At 42.9% G+C, this 13,267-nt stretch overlaps 1 protein-coding gene across 1 annotated transcript in view; it reads right to left on the bottom strand.

Moving 5' to 3' along the window:
- The window catches only part of cngb1a (cyclic nucleotide gated channel subunit beta 1a), a 20,469-nt gene continuing 7,202 nt past the window's right edge, over nt 1-13,267 (bottom strand). The window contains exons 18-40 of the mRNA XM_034581379.1: nt 13,053-13,187; nt 12,780-12,821; nt 10,683-10,905; nt 10,463-10,499; nt 10,001-10,242; nt 9,827-9,929; nt 9,528-9,663; nt 8,796-8,882; nt 8,554-8,702; nt 7,713-7,940; nt 7,308-7,516; nt 7,164-7,214; nt 6,620-6,706; nt 6,470-6,534; nt 5,870-5,992; nt 5,587-5,728; nt 4,717-4,876; nt 3,800-3,897; nt 3,424-3,507; nt 3,176-3,294; nt 2,679-2,825; nt 1,739-1,925; nt 1-935 (exon numbers count right to left, since the gene is read on the bottom strand). Of these exons, the coding sequence (XP_034437270.1) occupies nt 735-935; nt 1,739-1,925; nt 2,679-2,825; nt 3,176-3,294; nt 3,424-3,507; nt 3,800-3,897; nt 4,717-4,876; nt 5,587-5,728; nt 5,870-5,992; nt 6,470-6,534; nt 6,620-6,706; nt 7,164-7,214; nt 7,308-7,516; nt 7,713-7,940; nt 8,554-8,702; nt 8,796-8,882; nt 9,528-9,663; nt 9,827-9,929; nt 10,001-10,242; nt 10,463-10,499; nt 10,683-10,905; nt 12,780-12,821; nt 13,053-13,187 (3,055 nt within the window). The 3' untranslated portion in view covers nt 1-734. The remainder of the gene's footprint in view (nt 936-1,738; nt 1,926-2,678; nt 2,826-3,175; nt 3,295-3,423; nt 3,508-3,799; nt 3,898-4,716; nt 4,877-5,586; nt 5,729-5,869; nt 5,993-6,469; nt 6,535-6,619; nt 6,707-7,163; nt 7,215-7,307; nt 7,517-7,712; nt 7,941-8,553; nt 8,703-8,795; nt 8,883-9,527; nt 9,664-9,826; nt 9,930-10,000; nt 10,243-10,462; nt 10,500-10,682; nt 10,906-12,779; nt 12,822-13,052; nt 13,188-13,267) is intronic.

Consider the following 13,267-nt stretch of genomic DNA (forward strand, 5'->3'; position numbering starts at 1 on the left):
GTACGTTCAGTCTCATTTCATCAACACGCAGCTCTGACGTCTACATCATCATCATCATCATCATCATCATCATCATCATCATCATCATCATCCTCACTATTCAACATGAAGCTGCGTCTAAAACAAACTCAGCTCAGTGAACGCCACAGTGAGACAGTGGCTGTGCTGAGAAGCACCAAAGCTGCAGCGCAGAAGCTAGGGGTTCTGGGAAATTGAGTCCAAAGACTCGTGGTCAGTCTTTAACAGTTTTCCAACACTACACAGAACAACAAACAAACATTTATGTTGTCGTTGTGGCATCATTGAGTTACCTCACATGTGAGAAACAGCGCCCCCCTGTGTTGAAATGGCTGGTAAATGTCAGTTAGTCTATGTGGTCAAACATGGAACTGCAGCCTGAACTGACTAAATGATCATAACCCCACATGAAAAAGTTACTGAGTCACTGTTTGAATAAAAGTATGAAAGGATGGAAAAGAAAGAAGGGAAGAAAGAAAAAGAGAAAATAGGAAGGGGGGGGGGGGGGGGGGGCAGATTGAAAACAAGTTTGAGAAACCTTTTTGAGATTTTAGTTTAAAATAATAGAACTGAGAGAAAACCTCCAGAGAAGAAGAAACAGATGAGACCAGAATGCACTGGGGCATCTCCTGCCCCCTCTTTGGTTTTCAGTGAAAGGCATTGTGGGAAGCAGAGGGACTCTTTAAGGAGGCATCCTGCAAGGATTTCCTGTTATATCACTTCTTTCCTCCCTCCTTGGGCAGCACCTCCACAGACAGCACCTCCTCGCCTTCCTGTCGCGGCGTCATCCTGATGATGACGGAGCTGTCAGCTGTCTCCGTCACCGCGTCGTCTTCGTCCTTAACCAGGAAGTGAGGGATTGGAGAGCGGTGGTGCCTCGGAGAGGGAGGCGGGAGTGGAGAGATGGAGGAGGAAGCCTGGGAAGGACAAAAAGGAGGAGCGGAGGAATTTATATGTTTCTTTCTTACGTCTCTCCTTCCGTCATTATAACCACCTACCTTCAAAATGATTTTAAATTGTTATTATTGTTATTAGTTTGTTTTTATAGATTGAATTTTATATTTTGTTACAATGTCCTCGGAAATATTGAAGCTGCAGCTGGTTAGCTTTGCTTAGCTTAGCATAAAGACTGTGGGCACTTTAAGTTTGAGTTCTGACTTTATGTTTGCTCACGTATGTGGTGGGAAAACAAAGATGCTGAAAAGCAACTGGTTTGTCTCTGGCTGCTGTGGTGAGACCACTGTGGCCATAGACGTTGCCACTGGGTCTCACAGGTTACTTGCTTTTCAGCTTGGCTGCGCTCGGCTCAGTCTCTCAGAGTCTCTTCGTGTCCCATGTGTGTGTCCTCGTGTCTCCCTCTGGCAGCTCTTCAGATCATCAGCTAACAGCCCTCAGCACTAATTAATCCTCTGGTGCAGGTGCTCTCCGAACCACCTCCGTGCCCACAGTTTTATAATCTACAATCCAGCTCCTCTGAAAGTCGCTTTTTCACGTTTATATTTTACATTTTATTTATGTGCGAAACAATATGTTGTTGTTTCTATACTTTATAAAAAATCTAAAGAAATAAATGTTTAAAATGTCTCTTTCTTTTAAAGTGACAAGTTTCCAGATGACACAGTGTTGTTATCACTGAGGCAAAATATGAATAAAAAGGAATAAAGACTAAAACTTCCCTTTAAGTGAACTACTAAAACACAACTGGCGTAGTGTGCGTTACCTCTGTGCTCTGGGACGCTTTGTAGGCCTTCTTCAGTTTGATGAAGGTTCCCTCTATTCCCGCCTGCTCCGCCACCTTCAGCGCCGCCTTGAACATCTGGGGGGTGTCCGGTCGTGGTGGGATGACCTCCACCGCCCCTTTACCTCCCTCCTTCTCATCCGGCTTCGTGTCCTTCGTTAACATCTTCCTGCACAGACGCAGACAAACAATGTTAAAGGAACAGTACAGAGTTCATTAACACATTTTTCTACACAAACAGATGAACAACCACGAATTAAAAAAAAGAAGCTGACCTACAAACACTAAATCTACCGAGACCTCATACCAACACCTCCAGCACCTCCAGCACATCCAGCCGCTCTGCTGCAGCACCATGATCTGACTGAGGACATGAAGCTGAGCGGCAGGATGGCTGCACTGATCCGACCCGATTCCCCGACTGTCTCCACAAAGAAGTAGAACGAACCAATGAGCAGATTAGAGACTAATCCTGTTCAGGACAGAGGAGGCAGATCAGGTGGACGACGACGGCCGGGGAGACGGAGACGGAAGGTGAGCAGAGGGCGGAGTCTCAGCCAAACATGAAGCGAAGTGCCTGGACTTTATTAGCATTTATATTCAATAATATTAGAAGCCTAAATTCTGCTGCTAATCTGTCCCAGTGGTAATTCGTGGTACTGCAGCAAAAACTCAACCAAAGACCTTTACTTTAAAAAATAAAAACATTTACTGGCCTTTGAATTTTTTAATCCATGAACGTTTTATGTAAACAAAACCTATAGATGGAGGATCTACAGTTGGACCAATCAACTCTCACTAAGATGGTGCATTGATTGTCTATATATACAGTCACTGATGGTGTTTATATACAGTCACTGATGGTGTTTGATGTTATGACTGTATGATTGTCGATCGTCCCTGTGACGGGGCGTCGTCTTACTTCGCCTTCTTGCGGAGCAGCTTCTGGGACTCTGGGTAGTGAACGAGGATCTCTGCCAGATCTTTCTTATCCAGGATGAAGAGGTTAGCGAATCCGTGAGCTTTTACGTTGGCAGTTCGTCTGTTCCCTCCACCTCCCGCCAACAGACTGACCAATAAGAGAGAGAATAAGTTATTATATATATATACTATCTGTCTTTTAGTACAGATAGTATATTTGCAACCTGACATCTCAAATTTTCATTTTAAGTCAAACTCCTGATGAAGTCAAGGTTTAGATGTTTGCTGGTTCATCACCATGTTACTATGTCACCACAACTCATTAGAATTAAGTTAAACTAGTTGCAAATTAAATTTTTTGTGAAACACATCATTGACTTGAATGAAGCACCAGTAAATGGTGTGAAAGCTGCGCTGAGAATCTGCTCCGCCCCCGACGCTGTCCCACATGACAATAAGTGGTTAATAGGATGACAGGTGACAGGAAGCAGCTCTGACCTGATCTCTCCGAACACCGAGCCGGCTCTGATGGTGACAAACACAGTCTGTAGGTCAGGACCGCCCACCACCTGGACCTCCCCCTGTTTAATGATGTACATCTCCCTGCCGATCTCCCCCTGCAACACACACACACACACACACACACACACACACACACACACACACACACACACACACACACACACACACACAGTCAGCTCAGTCACAGGGTCACCCCCCCTCACCTGGCCCAGGTGTCTTCTCACCTTTTTACAGACAAAGTCTCCGGGCAGGTAAACGACAGACTTGAGCCTCGTCAGCATGTCGAACACCATCTGTCTGTCACAGCCCTGAGAGACACACAACAGACACTCACCAACAGATACACAACAAAAAGACACACAACAAAAGGTTCACAACAAAAAGACACAAAACAACAGACACACAACAGATACACAGAGGTGAAGACACAAACCAATAGAGACACACAACAACAGAGACGAAAACCAGGGCTCACGGCAACAGAGACCATTTTTCACCTTCAGTATTAGACAAATTACTAAACATCTACATTCTGAGCTGAATGTGTAAGTGTGTTGTTTGTGTTTATGTTAGTATGTTGGTGTGTGTTGTGTGTCTGACCTGAAAAAGGGCGACTTTACTGACGATGGCGTAGTTGACGTCCACAGCGATGTCCATTCTCATCTTATTAGGAAGTTGAATCAGCAGCTCCTGTTCGTCTTTAAAGAGACAGAACACGTGTTTCATTAAACTCATCATAAACAGTTTAATTAAACTAGTTCAACTTTGTTCTAATGAGTTGTAGTGACTCAGTAACATTGCGGTCACCCAACAAATATTTAAAAGTTGAAAAAAAAGTTTAAACCGCATCTAAAGATTGACGGGTTGAAGCTAAAATTTACATTGAACTGACGTCAGGTCACAACATCAATATTTCCTCAACGTGCATTAAATTTCACATAAAAACTAATGTCCTGCAAGCATATGTATATATATATCTCTTATATCTCTATGACACTTGTAGAAGGAATTTCAACTCAGTAACATTTACATTTGTTGTGAATCTGGTTGTTTACATCATGTGAACCTGAGTCACATGAGAGGTTTCGTCATGTGACCTGAGCTCAACCTCTACTGGGACGATGCAGAGAAACTTTAACTTCCACTGATGGAAAAAGAGAAAGTCAAGTAACTTAATTTGGTTTTATGCCTCCACCAACCAGAGCTGTTCAGTCTACATACATTTGACCTTTGACCACTGAAATCAAATTAGTTTTAGATTTGCACCAAATTCTGAATAAATTGCCTTGAAGCGTTCTTGAGATATCGTGTTGACAAGGATGGGACAGAACCTAAAACCATAATCCACGTATTAGCAGACTTCCCAGCATGCACTCTGTATCATCTTCTCTTCTGTATGTCTTCTCACGACGGTCTTTTCAGTGATTCAAGCCTTCATCACTCTGACATGTTGGTTTGTTACAGTTGTTGACTACAGATTTAATGACACACAGCTGCGTCTAGCTCCTCTTCCTTACCCAGCATGCCCTGGATCTTCCAGGTGTAGTCGTACCAGGTCTTGATGCGGTTCTGAACGTCTCGGGGGATGTTGTACGAGTTCATGTACTTAACGGTGCTGTCCATACAGGCCCGGTAATAGTTCTCACCGGCTGTCGCTGCTCCCACCACATCTCTCATCTGAGTCCACAAACACCAACAATGTCAAGTTAGTTAGTTAGTTTGTCAGAGTGTTCGTTAGTAAGTTTGTAAGTCAGTTAGTAAGCTAGCTAAGTTAGAAATTAAGTAAGTAACTTCGTTAGTTAGTTAGTTATCTAGCTGGCATGTTAATATGTTAGTTAGTAATAAAGGTAAATAGAAAGCTAGAAATTGGGTGAGTGAGCTAAATCCCTAGCTAGCGAGTCAGTTAGTTAGTAAGCAAGTAAGAAGTTTGTTTGTTAATAAGTACGTAAGTCAGTTAGTTAGACAGCTACTAAGTTAGTGAGTTATTAATTAGTTAGTGAGGGGGTTAGTTAGTTATTTAGTCCTCAGAGACGCCGACCTTCGATTGATATCCATTGACAAATATGAACTTAAATCTCATCTCATCTCAAATGGTTTACATTTACTGTAAAGTATTTAATTAAATTAAATATAACTGTTTATATTAAAATAGATCTATAAATCCTAAATGTGTCTGTGAAAACAGAAAATCAGTGAACAGGTCTTCAGAGGAAAATATAGTTTATTTATTCTATTATTATATAATGATATTATATTACCCTGCACAAGATGAAGCTGAGGATGACACGTGTCTGTAGTAATATGTGTGTATATGTAGATCTATACAAGTTAATACAACCATGAAAAGTAATAAAGTCATAAATACAAACTATTAGTTTTTAACTCACCTGACCGATCATGATAGAAAAAGCAAAGACACCAACAAAGTAGTTAATGAGTTGGAAGCAGATCTCGAAGACGGTGGTGGGGTCGGGCAGACCTCCGATGGTGATCAGCGTCTTCACGGCAAAGTAGTAACAACGGATGTACCTGTAAAAAAATATATAAATACATGTTGGAGGTCTGCTGTAAGTTAAGGGCAGTTTTTAATTCTTATGTATGAGGCAGAAGAATTTCAACATGCAAAGATATCGTATCGAGTATGTTCAGAGTGTCGGACGTGGTTCTTACGCATTTCCTTTTCCATTATAAACCCATTTGGTGGATCCCAATCCCTCGTAGTCCGAGCCCCAGTAGAAGAGACAGGCGTTTATGTGCAGAGAGTACAACAGGTACATGGAGGTTCGGATCACCCTGACACACACACACACACACACACACACACACACACACACACACACACACACACACACACACACACACACACACACACACACACACACACACACACACACACACACACACACACAAACACAACTGTTAAAATATTATCAAGTGGGGTTCCTCAGGGATCAATTCTAGGACCACTTTGTTTTTTTAAATCCTGTTTTCAGACTGTTTTTTGATATAGAAAACTGCACAAAACTTTCTAAACTTCCACCAGATTGAAACAAAAAATGGATCATTGATTCAAATCCTATGAGAGAGAAAGTTTTCCCACCTCTGCTGGTGCCTGTGCGCTAATGTGCGATTTTGTTCATTGTAGAACTTTAGCACAAAGCAAATCTTGATGTTTTTGTATTGTACTTGCGGTTTTCATAAAGTCTGAGGACGGACGTGTGGTCACGAGACAAACGTTGACACTGCTGGTAGCTACTGTAACGTCCTCACCTGTAGATGTAGGCTTTCTTCATCACAGCTTCCATTCTGTCGTTGAACTCAAAGAAAACCATGTACTGAGAGAAAAAACACAAAGAGTCAGTTCATGTTCAGAAACGTTCTGCAGCACGAACGAAAGTCTGACAGGAAAAACGTCCTGACCTTCAACAGACGAGGGAACCTCAGCAGAGAGTTAACGCCTGTGAAGTAGTAAAATATCTCCATCGGAAACAGACTGATGACGTCCATCTGTAACACAACACACATTGTAACACAATGTTAAACACACAATAAGCAGACAAAGTAAAATGCCAGTCAAAATCAGTTTTATTTTGAAAGATGAATGAGTATAAATTTACTTCTTCATGACAGAAATTACACCGACTTTCTCTACAAGTTTACGGGCAATTAGCGCCACCAACTGGTTTAGAGGGTGAACTACAAAATGATTGGTTCTCAGACGTGATGAAACGTGGGCTGGTTTTTAAAAAGGAGTCAGTTCTTAACGTGTCTTTAAACCATCCGTCAACTAAACTTCATTATTTTATGAGACTTTTACTCCTTTTCAGATTCTTTAAGAAAAGTGTCATGTGAGTGTGAGATGATAGAGAAACTGACAGAATTAGAGAAAAGACAAACACAAACCGATAGAAACTCAAATGGTTCATTACAAAGCGTTTTCTCTTCCTCTCAGATCGCTTCTCACCTTAAATCTTTCGGTCGTCATGTAGTTTTCTCTCATGTCCTTTTTATCACACTGTAAAGAATAATATTTAAAGTTATGTTTGTGTTTGATTTTACTGAAATAAAATTAAAATGATATTATTTATTCTCTGATGACGTCACTGACCACGATGTCTCCTCCACGGACGAACTGCAGTCTGGGCTGGAACACGAGGATGTCTGTGATGTAGATGAGGTCGCAGGTGTAGTCGGCCAGCAGCCACAGGTGGATGTTCTCGGGGGTTTGGTAGGGGAACGCCCAGCGGACCGGAATCAGCCACATGTTCCAGTTCCACGCTGCCACCACGAAGAACAGCCAGATCACATAGATCAGGTCTGAGGAGACGCAGAACAGCTTCATTCAGTTTATCACATACGACAGAAGATCGATTTTTATTATTCTCTGCTGTTAAACTATAGCAAAGATCTCAGAATTTGTATTTGTCGCCAGTCAAATCAGAGGAAAGGTTTCCCCCCCCAAAATGGGGCGGGGTCATAATCTCATCTACAGTTCAGCTGTTTCTAAACCCACCGGTGAACTGGTCAATGCTGGAGGGGAAGCGGTACTCAACGATGGCTCGGAGCCAGTCGGGCATCGGGGGAAGTTTGAGCAGTTTGGGAATTTCTACTGGGTGGCCCAGAAGTTTAAACTGGAACACTGCCTCTTCTTCTTCTTCGTCTTCTTCTTCTTCTTTTTCTGCTGCAGCTTCTTCCTTCTTCTCCTCTGCTGGAGGAGGGGGAGGTGGAGCTTTGCTCGGGGCTGCAGAGATCAGACAAACGTTATCAGATGATTCTATCCATGGTTCTATACCAGAACCCAAACCACACAAAGGTACATCCAGTATTCAATGCTGTTAAATGTCTCTGCTCAAACTGTCCATGGATTTGACTTTGTCTTTAAGACACCTTGTCCACGCTGGCCTCAAAGCTGAGCTCCAGAACAAATACGTTGACCTTCAGACATGATTGGTTGTCAAATTAAATTTTCTGTAAACATTTGTTAATTTAATTGAATTAAGATTTTTAAAATAATTTTGAAAGGGAACAATGTGGGTTGTTTGATTCCCCGAGGTACATTTTGGTAGTTTTTGTAGAGGACATGTACAAATACAGACATAATGAACGCAGAGTACGGCTTCGTCTTTTTTCATATAATATCTAACATTGAGCATAAATGAGCAATATGCTGTTTAAAATCATATTATTGATTATTCTGAGTATAATGTTATTCAGGTTAATATCGGAATGTCTGCTGGGCCTTTAATTCAATTTGTGTCTAAAACTTGACCACGTGACAAAAACCCTGACACAAAAGATAAAAACCAAAAACTGTGCAGGAGCAGAAGCGTCTGAAACCAGGTGGCAGCTCTTACAGGCTGATGGACTTTCTCCCTCCGACTCGTCCGGGTCCACCAGTCGGTCTTTCTGACGCTCAGTTCGACCTCTGAAGAGCTTGACAAGATCGCTCAGACGATCCTGGATCACGACGCTGCCGACGCTGGCAGCTGACAGAGGACGCATCCTGCAGGACGACAACAACAGGACGGTAAACGTGGGCAAGGACAGGGGTCGAGGACAGAGAGGGAGGACAGACTGTTTGTGTCACTTCTCTCACTCGTCATCTGCAGTCAGTAGATCTCCCGGACTGGGCCAGGTCCTGAGATCAGTCCTCATCAGCTCATCATCATTCTCATCTGCAGAACTGAGAGGACACAGCAGAAAGACATGAGGACATGAGACAGAGACAAAAGATAAAACATGAGGCAATGAAGACAGAAGGTGCAGATGTTTATATTCAGAAAAACAGATTTGGTGAGAGAGAAGATGGAGAGAATCTGCAAAGTGAGTCACAGACTAGACAATTTTAACCTCACAATGGAAAAGTTTTGTTCTAAACATGTTTTAAACTTCTTTAAACTCACTCCTGTAAACGCCTTAAAACAACAAAACTACATAATTGAGCCTCCAGTATATCTGAATCATGCGCCATTAACCTGTTTTCAGACTTTAACTTAAGTCCGGACATGTTCCTGAAATGTTCTGGAGGTTCTGTATGTGAGAACACAAATGTCAGTTTGTTGTTCTGGACATTTTCCAGAACTTTTTCTACAGCCTCCGAGTTAAATGTTAGAAAAATAGACTGAGTCCATGTGAGAAAACAGAAGGAGAATGTCGAGTGGACGTGTTGATGAGGTTTCTAACACGTGACGGACGTGAAACTGGAAGAACTCAAATATCTCAGGATGAAAAAAGAGGATCATGCCTCCAAGGTTTTAAGGTGTTGAAATATCTATGGCGCCACCACCAGGTGATCAGTAGTGTAGATGGTTTACGACGACTCTGTTACCTGAGTTTGGACAGGGGCACATTAGGGACAGTCAGAGCAGTGGACTCTGGTTCTGGGGTTGTCATAATATGGGGGATGTTCAGGCCTTTTCCCTGCCTCACATCCTGATCCACATCCTCCACCTTCAGCGTCGGGGCTTCACCCAAACCGTGACCACGGACCAGAAGACAAGGGCAGAAACACAACTGTGGGATATTTGTCAACTAATTCTAACAAACACTTAAATTTAACCAGAGGAAGAAACACAGCAAAGGAGCAAAGCCTGGCACAGCACATGGGTCCACGTCTTTTAAGATCACCTGGAGTGTGGTTAGCTGTAGAGCTGTGGAGCATCATGGAAGTGATGTCAGGGAGGGGGGAGGATGTTAGGGGACACCTCCAGACACAAGGGTTTGTTTGGCACTGTCAAGGTTTGGATCTACACAAAATCTAAGAGGTTTCTCTACAGGTCTGCAGGAGGAGGGTGGGGCTTAAGGCTGCTGAGGATGCTGGGAGCAAACGCGGCTGAGGTGGCTGACGATGAACTGTTGCGCCTGCTTGCGGAATTGCGACAGCTCCTGGGTCAGCTGGGCGAGCTCCGGCGGTGGGGTCGGCATGGATAGCTTAGGAAGGAGGAGGTAATTGTCATGCATCTGCTTCCTGCAGCTCCTCAGACACTCGGCAGCGCGAGGGATTCGAAGCAGAAAGCTCTGTACTGGAGAGCAAAGGTCAGGAACTGGGCGGAGAAACAGTCAGAGTCAGGGACAAGATGAAAACTTCACAAGATCCTGGTGGATCTGATTATTATGGAATTACAGAGATCGTTCCAGAAATAAGATAAAAGAGGAAGGACACTAAAGACTGAACAAACAAGTTTTATTTCTTATTTTATACATTGATTTATATTGCTCATTCCGGTGATGCTCAAATTAACTTAATACATTTTCAGCTCTCACCTCCGCACCCCCCTTCGTCTGCTGCTGCTTTGCTGCCCTAAAAGAAGAAGAAAATACTTAGTGAGGTCTAATCATCAGAACTTTATGATATATATTCGAATACTTTTTCAATCCTCAATCCTGGGCCACCAGTGTCATTTATGAACCAACGATTTTGGTTACAAGCCTTTGAGAAGATGACATCATCTAAGATGGAGTTCAATATAAAATGAAAGTTTACCTGTGGAGCTTGTGGCTGTGGCTGCTGGGTGACTGGCTGTGAGACGGGACTCTCCGGGTCTCTCCTCTTCGATGCTGGTTCCACATCTGTCGACGATGGAGTCTTTTCCTCCGGTAGTTTGGATTCGGTGGGCGGTTGGATTGTCTCTGCAGCAGCCTCGACTTTGTCCAGTGCAGTCGTAGCCTCAGTATCATCTTGAGCTGGACAGACGACCAGCATGCACCTGGTGAAGAAGGGCAGGTGTCATGAACGGCCAGGAAGCAAGATGATTCCGTACACTGGTAAGTTCACAGGTGGAGAACTGTTTGCTGTCCTGGCTCCTAAATGGTGGAACGAGCTCCCCATGGACATCAGGACATCAGAAAGTTTACACATCTTCCGCCGCAAACTAAAAACACACCTCTTCCGACTATACCTTGAATAACATTTTTAAACTAACAATTTAGTAGCACTTAAATGTCACTTACTTATAGCACTTTGTAGTTTTGCTTTTTTGAAGAAATTGTACTTTCTTGATTCTTGTTGTTCTGGGTTTGTACCCTCATGGTTGATGCACTTATTGTAAGTCACTTTGGATAAAAGCGTCAGCTAAATGAAATGTAATGTAATGTAGACAGGTTTGAATTCCCTGTTTAAATGTTCACACAAACAGAGGATGTGCAAATTCATGCTAAGTCAAGAAGAAGATGAAGCTGGAAGTCAACACGGGGTCAAAAAGACAAAGGATCAATTTAACAAAACTCAATTAACATCATATCTGTGATGTACATTTAAGAGCAATAATTATGTTGGACTGCCACGTTTCTACAGTAACCCAGAACAGATAAATCAAACACAGACTCTGGAGAAGAACTTATGTTTTTATGTCACCCGAAGGCCACCAGAGATTCACCTCCACACTTGGAAAGGAAAGGTGAGGTGTGTGGTATTCTGTCAGTTGCAATCTACAACCTAACCACTAGATGCCACTAAATACCACACACTGAAACTTTAAATACGAATTTGCAAAACTTTGGGCCAATCCATCAAAATATATCTCCAGATAAGTGAAAACATCGAACTACCATTAGCATTAGATGAAGAGTATCACCAAGATGTACAATTTTCCTATTGGAGGCATTACAATCTACGGTATCTAATAGAATTCATTTCTAGATTTGTCAAGATATTTATGGTGTTGGTCAATGTGGTGGAGCGACTGAGGACTGAGGTTTAACATTAAAGCCCCATTGATAGAAAAAAATTGCTATTGAACAGGTTTTGCTGAAAACATATATATTTAATATTCTGTCTGGAGAGGAAGTTGTTACAGATTGTAAATTTCCAACCAACCACTTGATGTCTGTCCTGATTCACAGAGGAAATAATGCCATCACGAGGAAACACTTTGGATATAAAGGTCCTGCCCTGGCTAAACCAAAGTTAAGAGAGCAAAGCGAGGATAATGGAATTCTGAGTCAGAGCTGGACAATGAAATTGAATCACTCTGCAGACCCAGACCACCTCTTTTGGTCAGACTATGATTCTGAGGCGCTTTTCATACCTGTTATTTTGGTTCAGACTTCTTCAAAACAAAGTCTGAAGGTCCGGACCAAACAACGTGGTCTGGAAAGGGTCCTTAGAGTTCAGTACAGATCTCTACAAAAGGGCTGAGTAATAGATCACCTAACTCATAAATGCTATTGGAGACCACCACCATCATCTAGCTTGGACAGACCTAAACATGCCTGAGCTTACTCATCAGGTTTTTTCTCTTCCTCAGCAGTGCCTTTGATATATTTCTCCATTACGTTAATTTCCACAGGACTCCTATTGTTTATGCTGTCGTCACTTTCCTCCTGCAGGTTCTGCAACCTGAACATGCAGCATAGGACAAACAAGACAGAGACCCCCTGTCAGACAAATCAGATCACTTTCCACAGAGAAATGAGTTGCTGGAGCATCAGCGGCAGAGCTTGAGGTGAGGCTGATGTAAAGCAATAGAAGGTCCAGATGTTCAGCTCTAACTTTGCAGCAGAGGATGCTCACACTCAGAAAGTGCAGTGTAAGATGCAGTGAATGGGAGTTTCACAGCAAATCACTAAAAGATGGACTTACTCAGGGTCTTCCTCATTTTCCTCCTCCAGGATGTTGGGCAGTCTGTTGAGAGCAAACAGCACAACAGTTACTGAAGAACATCTCAGGTCGGGTTGTACTGTTTGTCTGTGGGAACCCTTGAAGCATCTATTTAGAAACACTGTGCTTCTTAAAGAATTAGTTCCATCTAAGTGTGTGGGGAGATCCTGTTCCTGACAGTTTGGGGATGCCGGGCTTTGACTGAAGAGAGTTCACATTTATACACATGCTGTGAGGTTTTATGTGACTTACTGCTCGTTGGACTCTGGCAGGGTTTCTATCACAATCTTAGCTGAATGCTCCACCTCCAGCTGGCGGACTGCCTCCTCCGCTGCCTTCCTGGCGATGTCCTCTGCGACCCGGGCCTCCTCCAGACGCTCCTGCTGCACTCTGTTCAACAAGAAAGAGCTCAGACATTCAGGATAAATATACAATGCAAGTACAGAAGCCCCGCTTGTGCCCCGTAGATG

This window comes from Hippoglossus hippoglossus, chromosome 3 (assembly GCF_009819705.1).
Source record: "Hippoglossus hippoglossus isolate fHipHip1 chromosome 3, fHipHip1.pri, whole genome shotgun sequence".
In the NCBI taxonomy this organism is placed as follows: Eukaryota; Metazoa; Chordata; class Actinopteri; order Pleuronectiformes; family Pleuronectidae; genus Hippoglossus; species Hippoglossus hippoglossus.